This window comes from Condylura cristata, unplaced genomic scaffold, assembly GCF_000260355.1.
Source record: "Condylura cristata isolate star-nosed mole 26May11 unplaced genomic scaffold, ConCri1.0 scaffold00002, whole genome shotgun sequence".
In the NCBI taxonomy this organism is placed as follows: Eukaryota; Metazoa; Chordata; class Mammalia; order Eulipotyphla; family Talpidae; genus Condylura; species Condylura cristata.
The window spans coordinates 60,194,022-60,211,190 of NW_004567103.1; the positions used below are offsets into that span (position 1 = coordinate 60,194,022).

Sequence of the window (17,169 nt, forward strand, 5' to 3'; positions counted from 1 at the left end):
GTCTTGTACCTAGGCATTTTCAGTTTATTAGAAATGCTTTTCCATTTGAACCTAGTCCTGTATGAGACAAGGGAAGTCTTTATCTCTAGTTTACAGAAGCTTTCATCTCAGAGTTTAGAGATATAGAGCCTGGAGTCAAAGATTCTAATTGCAGAAGTGGTTGGAAGTTCCCAGCTAGTCTTTGAGGGATAAGATCTACAATGAGAAAAACCATGAAAGTAGAGAAAAATCTAGTCCCCCCCCCTTTCACTTTCATAGCAGCTCACTTTAGGCCACAAACTCCTCTTAAGACTTGATAATGCCTTGAAGTTTGTTACCCACAAGCCTATTGATGTTTAGGGAGCACTGAAGAGACTTTAAAATCCTCAGGAACAAAATCTCTCAGATACTTCAGGTACCCCTTGAGGGAATGGGAGGAGAGGTGGGCTGCAGATACTAGAAAATTTAGGCAGGCAGAAGTTACAAGGATCTTATAGTACATTAAATGACCGGCAACCACGAAAGCATTTGAAACACTAGAGGGACCTAACACATTTGCATTTTAGACATATAAACCCAGTGACAGACATTAAAATAGGGCTGGATTCAGGCTGCATTGGTATTTTAGGTGAGAAACGTTGACTGGCCTGAATTAAACCAGTGGCAATGGAGATTGAGAAAAGAGGCTATGTGAATAATTTAGAGTTCAGAGATAGTGCTGAGAATGAAAGTGGACTGAAAGTAGGAAATGATGGACAATTAAAATTGAAGTCAGATTAGGGGTAACAGGAAGTAATTTCTAGAATAGGATTTCTCAATTGTTCATGTGTGAGTCACACCTGGAGGGCTTGTTAAAAGAGATTGAGGTGTTAAAAAACAAAATTTAGAGCTCTAATTGGTTTTATTCAGTCATCTGATATAACCAATATTCTGTATAAATACTGTTAGGAATTATATAACATGGAGGATACTTATAGACAAGAAGAGGATGGGACTGGTATTTAGCGAAGGAGAGATCATTTCAGGTAAAATGATCTTCCCTCAGGAAAGATTGGAGATTATCTCGCTGGTGTTCATTAGGAATCTCCTGATCACTTAGAATTATTCTTTTGAGAATGCGGTTGAATTGCGGTTAGGTGTTTAACAGGGAATGCAGAGCTAGTAAGTCACACAGAAACAGGGATCAGTGCAAAGCAAAATTATCCCCATCAAGGTAAGAGGGAACTCTGTTTTTCACAGACTCCTGAGAGTCTGTACAGTTTCCTGTAGTCCTGAAGAAAAGAGTCTCAGCCTTAGAGACGCAGGTGTGGCTTTGGAAGTGGTGGGGCATACTTCAAGTTCCCAGGAGGAGACTGCCCCATAGTAGAGCACCAGCATGGGTAACCTCTACTTAATGCCAACAAGGGCACCTGATAAGGCTCCTGCTCTGGGTCTGGGTGGCATGGCAACAAGTCCACTCTGCATCTGAAGGAAGAGAAAGTCAGGTGAATTGAGGTAGGGTAGAGGGAGAGATTCTTTTTGGTTCTCTAAGGATGCTAGGTATTTAGCAAACGAATATTCATGTGAGACTAACACATTTCTAGTTTAATGTCCCATAGTTTTTCAGTGTTTTTCTTTGTGAAAATATCATGACTTAGGCTTTTCTTTATTCTTCCTTGAAAGTTTATTCTACCTTTTTTTTTTTTTAAAGATTTATTTATGCTTACAGAATTGGTGTACAGGCCAAAGGTGTGGTGGGTGAGAGGATTCACCAGAGACAGAGTAGGGAGCAGAACAGGCAGATTGATGAAGTACACTGCTGAGGGGAGCAGCGGGCAAGACAGATGTCAAACTCAAGATGCAGTGGCTTTGGAGAGCTTCATAATGCAGTGCTTTAACCCATTGTGCCTCCAGGGAGAGTCCGAAAGTCACCTTTTAAAGGTATCTAAATTAGATTTGCATTTACTTTTGTTCCCATTTAGAGTCTGCAGCTTTGATTCACATTTAGATTCATATTTCTTTTGTCGCCATTCAAATATCACCAAAATGATAAAGAAACAAAATATTTCTGCCATTTGTTAAGTTCCTGGGATGACTGAGTGAAGCAAAAATAGTACCAGTAAGAAATTTACTAATCATAATGAAAGTCCTTTCATTACTTTTCATAAGGAGACAGAAACAGTAATTTTATAGGTAAAGTCATTAACCCCAATGCTCTCTTTTTGGGATAGCTCTAAGGTGCCTTAAAATACCTCTAGGATGTTATTTTTTAAAATGAAATTCAGGACTGACATTTATATTTGTTAAACAACAACAACAACAACAAAATGTCATTGCATTGTAATGTGATGTTTTAAAATAGTGTATACTGTTTTTTCTTGGAGGTCAAAAAATTGTCTTGCTTGAAAGTTCAGCTATAAATTCACCCTGAGACCCAAACTATGGAACATCTATTTATGGAGGATTAGCTGTGGCGTCTGTCACTCAACAGCCCAAGGGGCAAAGGAGAGGTCAAGTTCTAACGTAAACTTCACACTTGGGGAGATCATTTCATGTAATGATAGAGCTGAAAGGGTCATAGAGCTCACTCATTTTATAGATGAGGAAAATGAGTCCCAAAGTTGTGGAGTGATTTCCAAGAGGAATACTGTGACTTGTAAATTAAATGGCTTGCAGGTTAGAGATGAAAAGGGTGGTAAAATAATTCTCTTCCCAGCTTTGGATGGCAGCTGTGTTCACTTGACCATACTAAGGTTTTGGGTTTGGACCAAGGCAGATCTGGAGTTGCCACTTTTGATAAGTGTTAAGGTTGATATTCATAAAATATATTCTGTAGGACAAACGTAACTGATGTTACTTAGAGATATTATTTTGTGGTTGTGTAAGTACTTTCAGAAGTATAAGCAATGCCAGTGGTTGTCAGACATGCAAGATAAAACAAGTAACCAGTATGTTTTTGAGTTCCTGTTTCTTAGAGCTATTACAGTAAATGTTCCAGCAAATTTCATAGCCAGTTGTGAAACTTAGCATTTCCCACACTTGTTGACAATGGTAGTGTCTCTTGGACCAGCTAATGATTTGTAAGAACTCAAACTGGGAAAGGCTGTTCCCTTGTTTATTTATGAGGAAAGGAAGCCAAAGAGAGTTTTGTTGGGACCAAGTTTAACCAGGCATTAGGCCACTCTGGGGAGCTATTTACTCAACTGATAATTTCAGGGTTCACCAAGTTGTTCGGTTTTGGTTTGAGTCTAAAATAATGTTTAATGCAGAGTCCATTGTACCTTGCCCTTCCCCAGAACATATTTCAAGTAACTGAAGATGATAGAAATGACCCAGGTTTTTGATGAATTCCATACCCCTATGCTCAATGGGTTGGTTAGACTGGCCACTTCTTAATGAACTGGATTTCCCAAATTGGCCTGCATTCCAGGCACACTCCTGGGACAAATACGCACTTAGGAACCAATGGGACAGTAGTTGTCACTGTTTCCCACCCATTTGCTGTACTGTCAAGCATCCTAGCTATGTGACCAATGGTGAAAACTTACTGCTGACAAATTCTCTCTGCTTCACTTTCTTCTTTGGAAAACAACCTGTTATTTCCCTGGTGATGATGACCAAAAGATGAGTGAGATATTATTTCAAGCTCTGTCAAGTGAGTTAGGTATTTCCAGACTGTTGACTATTATGTGTTTAACCCTAAGAACAATTTAATTAATTTCTAAAAGAACCACTTAATTAATGCTATCTGAGGATGGTGTAGGTGAGTTGGTTTGGCATATGTAAGACCTGATAAAATGGCACTCCATCACCTAGGCTTCTCTTGTGATAGGCTTCTTCTTTCCCCAAGACCAACTCAATGTGAAAACTACATCTGAAGGAGACCCAATACTTCAAAAAACAATGGGGGGTGGGGGTGGGGTGGGGAGGAGAATCAATGGCACTTCAATAAAAAAAAAATTAAAAGTAATGAAGGCAAAAGGGGATATTCAATTTAAATAATATTTGCTTGAGCTAGAGGCACCTTTTGTTATAAAGTCTGTGGGTGCTTCTACATTCACATTTACACGTACATGTATACAAAGATACCAGTAATGTGCAATTTTAAAAACTTGGCCTTATTTTCAACAATGATTTGAGGACTTAATACTCAACCCAGTATCCAAAAAAACATCCTGGACAAAAATGCACACAAATATGATTTGTGTGTGCGGCTCAAAAGATACTGCCTATGAAATTAGTTTACAAGTCACAAAGAATATCAGCTTTGCTATTTATCTTTATATCTCATTTTGGAAACGCCTTGAAAGTTAGCAATTTAAGGCTGGCTTTTTTTTTTTTTTTGGAGAGCTATTTGCACAGTCTGGTTGGAGCAATAATTTGTTGAAAATTCTGATTACACTTGTGCCATGGGACTACTGCAAGGGAAGGAGAGCAGCTGTATCAGGAGGACTCTGTACTCCCAAACTAATCAGTGTTGAAACCTTTCAAAGTGATTTTAGGTTAGAAACACTTTGCATGGGTTTTATGATCAGCAAGTCATTTTTAGGATTCCGGGGAAATCTTGATCAAAGGCATACAGTGTGACCTTTGGTACGCCAAAAGGAATTTTTTGGATACAGATCTGCCTCATGATTCTGAAGAGTTGTTTCAGGATCTCAGTCAACTTCAAGAGGCTTGGTTAGTTGACACACATGTTCTTGATGATGCATAGTTTGCTCCAGATTTTCAGTCTGATAGCTGCACTTTATGACTTACTTCTGAACAAGATCAAATGGGAATTGCCCAGCCCCTCCTCTGAAGCCTGAGATGTTGCCCCGCAGCCAGGAGTAGGCCCTCAGTGCTAACTATGAAGAAAGTTCCTGTATAACTACCATGCCTAAGATAGGAAGACCTCCTCTGGATTCAAGCCATTAACCCCCTTGTCACTCCCTATCAAAATTCCCTATCTCCCTCACTTCAGACAACCTTGCCCACCTCAGCACATGCTCCCACAATGGGCCTTGTCCAAGGGGTAGGCCCTGCCCCTGACCCTCATTCACTTCCAGAACATAGCAGCAAACCTTTGCAGTCCCCTGGTCACAACATCAGCCCCTGAAAATGCCAAAGGTGAAGTCTGAAAATCAGTATCCATCAGATCAGAGATTTCAGAGGCAGCTGTCTAAATTCTGCCAGCCCTATCCTTCTGAAAAGTCCCTGGAGATAATCATCCCAGTTACCACTGGCAACTATCATGTTGTCCCTGCAGTTCCTTCACAGGGATTCAAAGAGTACAATGACTAACCTATGAATATGGGGGTCCAAGGCATGCCAGGCCCTCAGAACATGGATTCCAATCACCAGTGGAAACCAAGCAGGAACCTCAGGACTACAGCATTGATCCAGAAATGTCTAATTTCTAGTTATGCTACATGAGAGGAGGGTATTTCTCCTGTAGCCATGAAGGTTTTCATAGAAAACAAAAACAAACCCAGTTCTTCTTCCATTTACCTGGGTTGTTCCTGAGAGACTGGAAATTAAAGTCAACCAAGAATCTGTTACAGGTAGTGAGAGAGGGGCACCCCTAAGCCCCCAAACCTGGCCACCACTTGAAAGGGTCTGCCATCCGCTGCATCGAGATAAAACATAAGACTGTTAATGAAAAGGAACTTTAGTACAATTAGTGTGCAGTACAGAAAAGACAAAGAATATAGTTTTTAAATCACACACCCAAAGTTACCCAACCCCTGGTGGGTAAAAGTCTCCCCAGAAGGGGTTGGCGCAAAGCAAGGCCTGAAAGCCACAAGTCTAAAGCAGTTTAGAGAGGGGAGTTGCTGCTCTATTTCTCTCAATGCCAGAATCTCTTCACCCTCTGTGCCTGCCTGTGTATGCACTCCCCTGTTCAGCATTAAAAGCTTGCAAATCTACTCAAGGCTTCAAATTTTCTTTTCATTTGCAAGAACTGACAATGAACCTACCTGGCTTGGAATGGGTTGCACAGCACCATGGAGAATTTATGCAAAGCAATACCATCTTCAGGTTAGTACTCACAAATGGGGACAGAGTGTGTGAAACTGTGATTTACTGAATGCCTTTACTGAAAGGCTCAGATTTGTACAATTGACTGAAGAAGATTAAGACACAATTCCCTAGACTTAAGAGGTGAGCTAAATTAGGAGGCTCAAGTGATGAGAGGTTACAAATATATCTTAAAATTTGGAGAGTTTAGGCCCTCCCTGGTGGCACAGCAGGTTAATGCACAACACAAAGAAGCTAAAGCCACTTCCGCATTAGTTCGATCCCTACCCCAGAAGTGACCCACATGGTGCGGCAGACCTCTCCTGACCCACCCACTGCTCCGCTCAGAATGTACTTCGTAGATCTGTTCTATGCCCCACTCTGTGTGAAGCCTCTCATCACCCATGTACCTCTGGCCTGTACCCCAGTTCTGGATGCATAAATAAATCTTTTTTTGTAAAGATTTATTTATTTATGATATAGAACTGGGGTACAGGCCAGAGGTGTGGGTGGTGAGAGGTTTCACCTGAGACAGTGGGGAGCAGAACAGGCAGATCAAGGAAACACACTGCTGAGAGGAGCAGTGGGCGGGCCAGGAGAGGTCTGCAGCGCCACGTGGTCACCTCCGGGGCAAGCGGGGATTGAACTCATGCTGAAGTGGCTTTAGCTTCTCAGTGCTGTGCATTAATCTGCTGCGCGACCATGGCGGGCCTCTGTATGCATAAATAAATGTTAAAAAAAATTCGGCGGCTTCTTCTAGCTCAATCTGAGATATTCCCCTTTGGTCTAAAAAGAAAGGGAGAAAGGACACCTATTACCCACTCCATCATTCTCAAATAATAAACTATTGCTACTCTTGAATGAGAACCTTCTGGTCATGTGGTGACCAAGTAAAATAAGCCTCCTATCTCTTTCCCATCACTAGGCTGTATGGGATGGCTTTAATTTTAGAGAAGGGTGACTAATGCTGTTGACAGTATTTTGTTTTGCTTTGACTCAGTGGATTATTTTGTTTTGGTGGTTACTTTGGGAAAAGTTTATAAATGCTTTTTGTAGTTTTGGTATTTGAAGCAAAAAAGGAAAAACTTTTGGTAATTGTACACTGTGTCATTTGGACAGGGTAGTGCCAACTTAGATGCTGCAGCTTGAAAGGGGCTTTGCTGGGGGGCATCCCCTTAGCCATTTATATGCCCAATTTATTTCCTGTTTAGCATTTCTGCACCACACAGCTTGATGGCACATTTGCCATGGAGGTGGACAGGGCAACTGGACATACTGCTTAGATTCCAGGTATATAGTTCCTGTGTCATCTAATATGCCTCTAAGGAAAGCATGTGAAAATAGCCATGTTGTATTCATTTGGAGCCTGGTCACTTGGCAGGAGTGTTACAGAGCTGGGAGAAGGGCACCCAGAACCCCCAAACCTGCTTGCTCTAAATAAATAGGTTCTATCATCTGCTACATCAAGACAAAACTTATATATAAGACTGTTAATAGAAAGGAATTTTAATACAATTAGTGTGCAGTACAGAAAAAACAAAGAACACAGTTTCTAAATCAAACACCCAAAGTTACCCATCTCCTTGTGGGTAAAAGTCCACCCAAACGGGATTGGCCTGAAGCAAGGTCCAAAAGCCCACAAAGCACCTTTCTGCAGGGACCTATAGAAAAGGGTCAGAAATGGCCAGACAAGTATGGGAGGAAGAGAGCAACATCAAAACCAAGGTAAATGCTGCCATAATTTACCTACCCACAGGTCTTTCACCTACATCTGTCTCAACCATCCAGGACCAAGAAACAAGATCCACTTAACGTATCTCTACTCCATGTGCCTCCCTCAGGTCTCCTGGCTCTCCATCCTGCTCCCTTTCTCTCCAGTCTTCTCTCCAGATTCTTCTCCTAGCTCAGCATTACCCTCCTTTGGGTGGAGCAGGGAACCTGGAACCTCCCCCTTTCCTGGGGATCCCCCTGGGAGCCCTAGGGATTCTTCCCTGTGCTTGGTTAATGACAATTTCCATTGCATGTTTGTCTTATTTTTTCTTGTATTCTGGGATATGATTCTACACATGATTTTATAGAGACCAATATGTATGGGATTAATATGTGTGACACTGACAGGTGAAAATGTGCTAGCATTTTAGTTTCCTGCCACCATTTAAAAAAGTTTATTCTGATAGCAGTAGAATATTGGAAAAGCTTTAAACAACCATGCTAAAGCTATGTGAAAAGGAACCTCAAAATAGAGAACTAGTTATTAGAAAGTGGAAGCGCCTTGCTGCCTGCTCTGTTGATAGAAACCGATGCTCCCCAGGAAACTTAGCACATTAAGAATGGCTGTGCTGGATGGTGCTGACTCTGGCAGGGTGACACTAGCTTTGAATTGTTTTCTGTTAATGGAGCACTCCATAATCTCAACCTGCTCTCCCTTATGCCCAGCAACACATTTATGTAGAAGTTCACAGGGACAAGAAGTGCATTTTATAGCATTGGAGACGAAAGGTTTTCCTCTATTGAAAGCTAATTAGCCCACAAAGGTATTAAACCTACAGCTTGGACCTTAATTAACATTGTGCTCTAATCAAGGTCTCTTTCCAAACCATTTTATAGCTTTCTAACCTGCACAGCCTATACATAGATGTATATTTTACTTCCGGCTGGCTGGAGGTTTGTTGTAAATGCAACATAGGATTTGGTGTTCCTGTCTCCACTTACCCCAGTTTGGTTCTGTTTTGATGGAGTTGTTCTGTCTTAGCAAGTACGAACAGACTTACTTAGCTGGAGTTACCCTTCCCAGCTGTGACATGTGGCCTGTGCTGTCAGGGCAAAAGGACAGTGGCCTCGCCATCACATTCCCCTTGGGCTCATGCACCTGCTGCATGGTTTTGGGGTCTTTATTTGTTTTGGTTTTACTTCTTTTCCAGAGTATAGAAGGTCTACAGTACAGAAAGGCTTTCAGTTACAGTTGCTTTGAAATTCGTTCCCCTGCGTGGGGTAATATGCATTCTGCTAAGCTGTGTTATATTCTGTCCTGTGTACACAAAAGAAGTTTGCTTTTAATTAAAAGAAAGAAAGAAAATTCTGATAATTTATAACAGTTGAATTATTTATGATTAGTAGGTTGAAAGAACAATTTGGGGCTAGGCTATGGAGAGCGCAAATAGAAGCATAATATTGGAAATCTTGGCTGAGAGCCATTTCATGCCAAGATCAAGAGACAAGACTATTTTGAAGTCATGACTCCAACAGGAAAATCTAATGAGAGTTCACTTAAATGATAATTCTACATCCCAGTCTTATAAGAAATTATGGACAGAAGAAAAGAACCTAGGCTTGAATGAGAGGTTTGTTTAACTTAAAAAAAAAATTTTAGGGCCTTTTCTGGTGGTACAATGGGTTGAAACGCAGCATGAGGAAGCTAGCCACAGCTGCTTCAGCATGCACTTGATCCTGGGCTAGGGGTGTGACCCACATGGTGTGGCAGACCTCTCCTGTCTCGACTGCTGCTCTGCTCAGCAGGCATGTTCTGCTCCCCACTATGTCTCTGGTGAACCCTCTCATCACCCCTGGAACTCTGGCATGTACCTTTGTTCTGTATGCATAAATAAATAAAAAATAAAATAAGATTCATTTATTTATACATTTGAGACCTGGGGCGGTGTAGGCCAGAGGTGGGGGGACATGACAGGATTCACCAAAGACAAAGTGGGGAGGAAAACAGGCTGATCTACTTAAATTGCTGCTGAGGGGAGCAGTGGGTGAGATAAGAGAGTTCTGCTGTGCCCCCCTGCCGGGGATCAGACTCAGACAGTCTTGGCTGGCAATAACTTGATAGCACAGAGTTTTACTCCCTGTGTCACCAGGGAGGCCCAGGGTACTTTAACTTTAAAAGTCTCCCTCTTCCAAGTTTATGTATTTTGTATGGGGTTTGATTTTAGGAAACATTAGTATGAAGAAGTAGCAGTATTTAGAAGGATAAGTGGGCAACATTGATGGAATTTACTGTGTTCAGTATGGATTTTGGAAAGCAGAGTAATGCTTGGGAGGCTTGATAATTAAAAAAACTCTATCCATATTAATATATATTTGTATTATTACCTATGTATCCTATCATGTTATTAAATCTGCATGCTTTACAAGTGAATATACTTAATTGTATGTAATATAATATGTATTTCTGATGTAGCCTACTTTACTAATGCCTGATACATTGACATTAAAACCCTACACTATGTAGGGCCCTTCCTGTGGTCCAGCGGGTTAAAGTGCAGCACTGTGAGGCCATCTACAGCTGCTGCAGCATGAATTCAGTTCCCAGACTGGTAAGTGACCCACATGGTCTCTCAGGAGAGACCTGCCCACTGCTCCCCTCAGCAGTGTACTTTGTCAATCTGCCTATTCTGCTTCCCACTCTGTCTCTGATGAATCCTCTCACCTGTTACACCTCTGGCCCAATTCTTCTATGTGTAAGTAAATATATCTTTTAAAAAGAAAACCCTATACTACGCAGAAGAGAACAAAGATCTAAGCAATGTCAGGACACAACAATTTCTATTGCTGAGCTAGGTATACAGTATCTCCCATAGCATAGTTTCTACTTTATTATTGTCTATTACTTCTCTATGTAGAGCTTACTTGATCTAAACCAGGTTAATCTTTGTTCCCCAAACACACCACACACTCTATGTAGCTGTTCTTACTATCCACTGACTCTGGAATGTTCTTCCCCCTCTCATTTCCAATTTAGAGTTCTATCCAAAATTAACTTAAAATGCTATGTCTTTGTTTGGATTCCAGATGGCAGATTATGCATATACCCCTCGGTCATAATGAACAGATATAATTAGTTAAAAAGATGCTCACTTTCATTTACCATCATATTAATCATGGACAGGGGAGAAGTACACATGCTTTAAGTGTGAGATTACTTCCTAACATTGAATTGAAACAATATATTACATGTGTGTAGTCTTAAATTCATGTCAAAGTACAGGTGACCCATGGGGTTTTGCCTTAGTGCAGTGGGTTGGAGAGAGAGTAAGTGAGTGAAAACTTTCCGGGTAAAAAACTGTTAGGTAATTTTTTTTAAAGATTTATTTATTTGTGCATACATAACTGGGGTACAGGCCAGAGGCTCAGGGGTGATGAGAGGCTTCACCAGAGACAGAGAGGGGAGCAGAACAGGCAGATTGATGAAGTACACTGCTGAGGGGAGCAGCAGGCGGGTCAGGAGAGGTCTGCCGCGCCATGTGGTCACCTTCCTGGCAGGCAGGAATCGAACTCATGCGGAAGTGGCTTTAGCTTCTTAGTGCTGTGCTTTAACCCGCTGCGCCACCAGGGAGGGCCACTGTTAGGTAATTTTAATAAAATAATGTATTATACTCTGACTTGCCTAATAGGACATTAACTTTTAGTAACTTGATTTCCATTTTATTTGCTCTCTTTTAAAAAAGATTTATGTTTTTATGCATACAGAACTGTGGTACAGGCCAGAGGTGCAGGGGTGGTGAGAGGATTCACCAGAGACAGAGAAGGGAGCAGAACATGCAGGCTGATGAAACTCTCTGCTGAGGGGAACAGTGAGCGATACAGAAGAGGTCTGTTGTGCCATGTGGGTCACCTCTGGGATGAGCATCAAACTCATACTGAAGCTGCTGCAGCTAGCTTGTAGCTGTGTTCTAACCCACTGAGCCACCAGGGAGTGCCTTATTTGCTCTTTGTATTTAAAAATTGAGCGCTGCATTTACTGGTTGTACATGAAACCACACATTGCTTCTGGAAGGCATCTAAATAAATAGAAAATCAGTCACCCAGTTACATGTGAGAAAGACTCTGTAATCCTAACTGTTAGCCTTTCCAAGGAAGGAGAAATAAAAAGGTAATGGGTTAACCTCCCTGGTATAGTAATAAGGAAATTGTAAGGCCTAATTTTTCTAATTATACTCTGTAGACATCTTATCTAGTGTCACTGTCAAGAATTTTTGCCTATCGTATTATTTTATCACATTTTTCAAAATTACTTTTGCCAGTCTGATGTTTTCTGGATCTTATTTTTTATTCATTTATTTTTTGTATTTATATTACATCAAGACATGTAATATGCCTGTAGCTCACCTGCTGCACTGCATGAACATTGTCAAATGTTAAGAAGAAAACAGTTAAAGAAGGATCACAATCCTCAAAGTCATGTTTGTTTTCTCCTAATTTTTTTGCATGAATTTGATATTAAACAAGGTAACAGTTAAAAAGAGATTAAACTTAAATTTGAACCTCATATATTTGAAGTTAGATAAAATTCCATTACATTTGAATAGGTCTAAGCAAGCAATTTGTTACCCTTTATCCTTTAGTGGAACTGATGAACAGGTGGTTTTCAGAAGATCACTTAATATATTTAGCTCCTGAAATTTGAGCAACTGAAGATGTGATTGGCTGCTCTTGCCACATGATAATTCTGAGCCCAGGCACCACACTGGCTCTTGTCTGGGGTTCTCAGGAGGGGAGAGTTGGGAGAGGCTTTGCTGCTGAGGAAATTGATTTGATAGATTGAAGGTAAGGTCAGTTTATGACTTTTTCAGTGATTTTTTTTCAGGAGATGTTCCCTTGAAATATTTCCCAAAAGTTGGGGTCATAACTAGAAAAATTAGGAATGAAAATGTGACTAAGAACTCTGTAACCTTGTGGCCCTACTTAGGCCCTACTAAAATTGGATGTATAGTATGTGATTAAGCCCTCTACTAACCAATACATTGTTTGGCTGAGTTGATTCACATTATGATTTTTCTCTGTGATTTCCCCCCCCCCTAAATATATTATAAAAAGGGGATCTGTGTTCTATGTTCCTATATTTATCTTGGGCTCCATTTGCCTCAGAAGGAGTGGCAGTTTCGCTAGCTTAACAAAACTAGCCCCTGCGGGTATTGGTTTACATGACAAATATCTTGGGGTAAGGGACAGCTGCTTGGAGTCATCATCCACTTTTGTCAAGAGAGTCCTACTCTCTGGTGTCAGATGAGGAAGGCTTTGGGAGATCTTTTCATTAGTTCCAGAATTAGTAACTTAGGCCAGATACCATCATCTTCAACGTCCATTAATTAATGCTTTAAACTTTGCTATTTTTCAGGTTTGATCAAGAGCTACAGAAGTGAAAGAGAAAAATCGACACAAATCCATGGTATTTGGAAAGCAAATAACTGCATTGCCTTGAGGTTTCTATTCTTCTTTTAAAAATCTATTGGCAGAGTTATATTTACATTTTTTAATGCGAAGCTTAGGATATACTGGACACAGTGTATTAGAGCAGTATGAAGACCTGAGGCAGCCTTCAAAATTCTGGTTCTATGGGGAAGAAGTCTGCCTTCTTCTGAAAGTCAAACTGACCTTCTTTAAATTAAAATTTTTTGCATCAAAATGTTTTTCTCTAAGTATTTAAAAATTTAAATCAATATTCTGTTCATTTGAATTAAGCCGTCTCACCCCCTTACCCTACTTCCTTTTGCCATTTTAACTAAAATGATCATGTATCTAGAAATAACCACACTCAGCATGTTCCTGAGGGAATGAAAAGATGGTTGAGCTTCAGAATTTTAGACCTGTATGTAAATTTCTTGCCTCACTTAGCCTGCAAAAAATATGATTATTAAAAATGGGTTAGTTTTAAATTTTGTATTCATAATGTTATAAGATGATTTCAGTTCTGGGGATAGATGCTAATGTATTTTCATTTGTCTGGAATACGAAAAGTTTGTAGGTGCCTCTACTACTCTGGGAAAATGGCAGATGATGAAGAATATGAGGAGGTGGTGGAGGTAAGATTGAAAAAAACAACTCTGACAGCCAAGTTTTTATGTAGTGACAGTCAAAGCTGTGTAGGTGAATTAATCATTTGAAAAATACATTGTCTATTATAACTTCACAAAGAATCATCATGAAGGCATAAGAGAGGAATATTTTATGTTCAGTTTCACTATAATTATGTGGGATTTAGATTGAAAAGAAATATCATTGTTTCCTACTTTTGCTTTTCTTTAAATTCTCAAAAAGGAAGTGCAGAAGTGGATTGTAATTTGTCTTCTAAAACTTGTTCCTTGCTCCTATACCCCATGATCTAGGGGACAGAGAAGATGAACAGATAGTTCTGAAAACTGAATTTTGCTTTTCAGTGTCGCATAGCAATAGAGAAAAAGAGCTACTTGTTTTTTGCTTAAATTAGCTAATTATATATAGGAATCTTAGGTAGTAAAAAGTTCAGAATTATATATGTGAGATTACTGCACATGTGAATTTCTACATATCTGTATGTGCACACGCATGCACACACACATGCAAAAAGAAACTCAGAGTGCTCGCAAGTGACAGCTGGAGCCAAACATTCCCACCAACTCCATAGATTAACCCAAGGATTTAAGAGCAGCTTTTGCTCTTGAATTTTGAAAAAGACCATAGACCGTAGTGGACATTCAAAAATTTCCTCCTGATTTTTGATGGACATCTGACTCATTTTACAAATCAGTTAATTTTTTATATTTGTCTTATAAAATTTTGCTTTTATGATGTTATGATTTTTTTTGTCTACCAACTCTTGCCATTAGATTCATATGATAGAAATAAAATCTAAATGCTTGGAGGCTATAATCCATATGAATACATTGTCATTGAGTAGAGAGTGCTTAATGATTGCCAATTAACAATCATGATCTAAACATATAAAACTCTCCAAGTTTCTAAGACACTTTGAGGCAGTTGTGAAAATCCATGGGTTTCATTAAAAGCTTCCCAGAACCAAACTCTGGATCAAAGTGCCAACAATTGTCTTTATGAGACTATTTTCATGACTATTCTATATTTAGGTGAAGAAAACATTTTATTTTGCAAATGAAGTTACCTTTATTACAGATGGACATGAAAAACAGCCCACCAGCAATAAAGAATCTTATATAATGTAACATCCAACTCTCTGACTTAAATCCCAAAGACTACATCTTCATGTTCAATGTCATCACTAGTGTATATCTTACATATATGTCCCTAAGAATAAGAATAATCACTATCAAACTCTCACACAATTATAAAATGTGCCTTCACTATTCTTGATGGTAATACCAGGAACACTTTCTAGCCTCCAACTTAAGTATTCTTTGTCTTCTTAAAATGATGGTGTTCGTAGGTCATTGAAAATTGTCCTTAGTGTATGGTCTGATTGATTTACTAGATGTCATAAAAATGGAGGGTGCTATTTTTAGGCCTTCCCTCATTGCCATTTTGTTCCCATTACTGCATCTGGGACTGACCAGCAGGTGCTAAACCAGTCGATTTTCTGCCAATGAGTATAGAACCAAGGTCCCGCTGACCTCAGAAAAGAGGCCATGAGAATGGAGTAGTGGCAGAGTCAAGAAAATGGTCAGGAAAGCTCAAAAACCAAACAGGAAAAAATATATGCTTTAAATATATATACCCTGAGGATCTTGGACATTTAAATAAAAGTGTACTATCACTCTCAAATAAATTTATTAGAAGCAGCAAAGATGTGTTATTTAATTAGTGGCACAACTTTAAATAAAAAGAATTTTGCACATAAGTGAATGTCAGCCATTTGGATAATGCTGCCATTTTCGTAAGCTTATTTCTAAGATATACTTACTGGTGAGAGCATGGTAAAGGCAAAATTGAATGGCTACCAAAGAGTTGCTTTTTTCTTAGGTACTAAGAAAACCCAAAATAGTTATGAATCACTCATTTTAGTTTAGTGTTTTATCTCAAGTCACTGACATTTTGTGTCACCAGAGGGGGAGGTTCTCTGTGAATCAGCAACCAACAGCATTTCCTAAATTGTCCAAATCATATTTCCCATGCAATGAAGTTATAAGGAAATATGAGGGTAATTCTCTGTCCTGTAAGAGAGTTGTGATTTATGTTGCTATGTATAAGGGTATGTAGACGGAATTATATTTTACATGTGAAAAGCAAAACAGGAGCAAAGAAAGTGCAAGAGTGAGGGACATTAGGCAAGTTTTTTACTGCAGGTGAAATAGAGCATGTAGCCTTTAACATGACTAAATAATTTGATGAGACTTCTGAATCAAGAGCAGAAGAAGAGAGTCCACTGAGGGAAAGTTTGCACCTTAGTTTCTCCTTCTCTTTGATAGAAGAAAAATGAAGTATAAAATATTATATGTTTTGCTCATTGAGAAAATGAGGCAAGAAATTCATTTTTATCCCTTTCCTTTTATGCGTTGACCTAAACTTGGCTTTCTTTCTGTTCATCCAGCTTCACTGGGTGATGTTGGGGGTAGGATTCTTCTCTTCTTACATATCCGAAACAAAATGTCAGCCAGTTCCTATCCAGATCTATTTATTGCAGGTGATGTCAGAAGTAGAACAAGAGTAAATTTGACTTCAGATCCAGCTTGCAGGCTCCTAGGAGCGATCACTGGCAAACCACATCCTAATTTCACCATATTTTGTGATGAGGAATTTTTTTTTCATTTTTTTTTACTTCTCCCCTCGGTATTTGTAAATTTTCACAAGAACACACCTTTTAGGATCATTACACTACTGAAAGGGATTTACTCATTCCAGAAGAAACTCTTAGTATATAGTAATCAGATGTATGGAAAACTGAGGTGTGATTATGCTTTTGGATATTATTATTTCTGTGATGCAATCCATTTAAAACTTTTATTCATGCTAAGGTTTCTGTTTTGTTTATTGTTATTAAGCAACAAGTAAGTTTTATCACATTTCCTCTCTTCCCATGCTCAACTCAAAATATTGTTATTACAGTCTTCTCTCAGCAGATTCTACCTTGGGTATAGCAAGAAAAATTTTATTTGTCCCAAGTAAAATAGCTTTACCTGATTAATAAGTAGTCTTAGACTCCTTTCTCTTCATACTCATCTCGTTGGGGCATTTGCTTTAGTTTGAAGATTTCACAAAGTTAAAAGGGTTTCCAAAACATGAACAGGTTCCCTCAACTATTTCTTCCAACATTGCAAGCCACCCAATTTAGTGAAGGAAACCAAGTGTTTCAGCTGAGGCTCAGGAGAGGTGGTTTCTGCTTTGGTTCTGATGGTGTTATCTCTATGCTCTATTTACAGTATTACACAGAGGAGACAATCTATGAGGAGGTGCCAGGAGAGGTAAGGCCCAGCCGCATGTACTTCATGCCCACTAACTCAGGGAAACCTCTCTGGGGGGGGGGGGTGCACAGAGCTTGCA

The 17,169-nt window shown here is 39.5% G+C and overlaps 1 protein-coding gene and 1 pseudogene across 1 annotated transcript in view; both read left to right on the forward strand.

Annotated features, from left to right (window-relative positions):
- The first annotated feature begins 645 nt into the window (after positions 1 to 645).
- On the forward strand, positions 646 to 5,587 carry LOC101625830 (annotated as a pseudogene).
- Positions 5,588 to 13,135: 7,548 nt separating this feature from the next.
- NEB (nebulin) overlaps positions 13,136 to 17,169 on the forward strand; it is a 183,818-nt gene continuing 179,784 nt past the window's right edge. Inside the window, exons 1-3 of the mRNA XM_004674880.2 lie at positions 13,136 to 13,160; positions 13,696 to 13,760; positions 17,049 to 17,090. Coding sequence (XP_004674937.1) covers positions 13,725 to 13,760; positions 17,049 to 17,090 — 78 coding nt within the window. The 5' untranslated portion in view covers positions 13,136 to 13,160; positions 13,696 to 13,724. The remainder of the gene's footprint in view (positions 13,161 to 13,695; positions 13,761 to 17,048; positions 17,091 to 17,169) is intronic.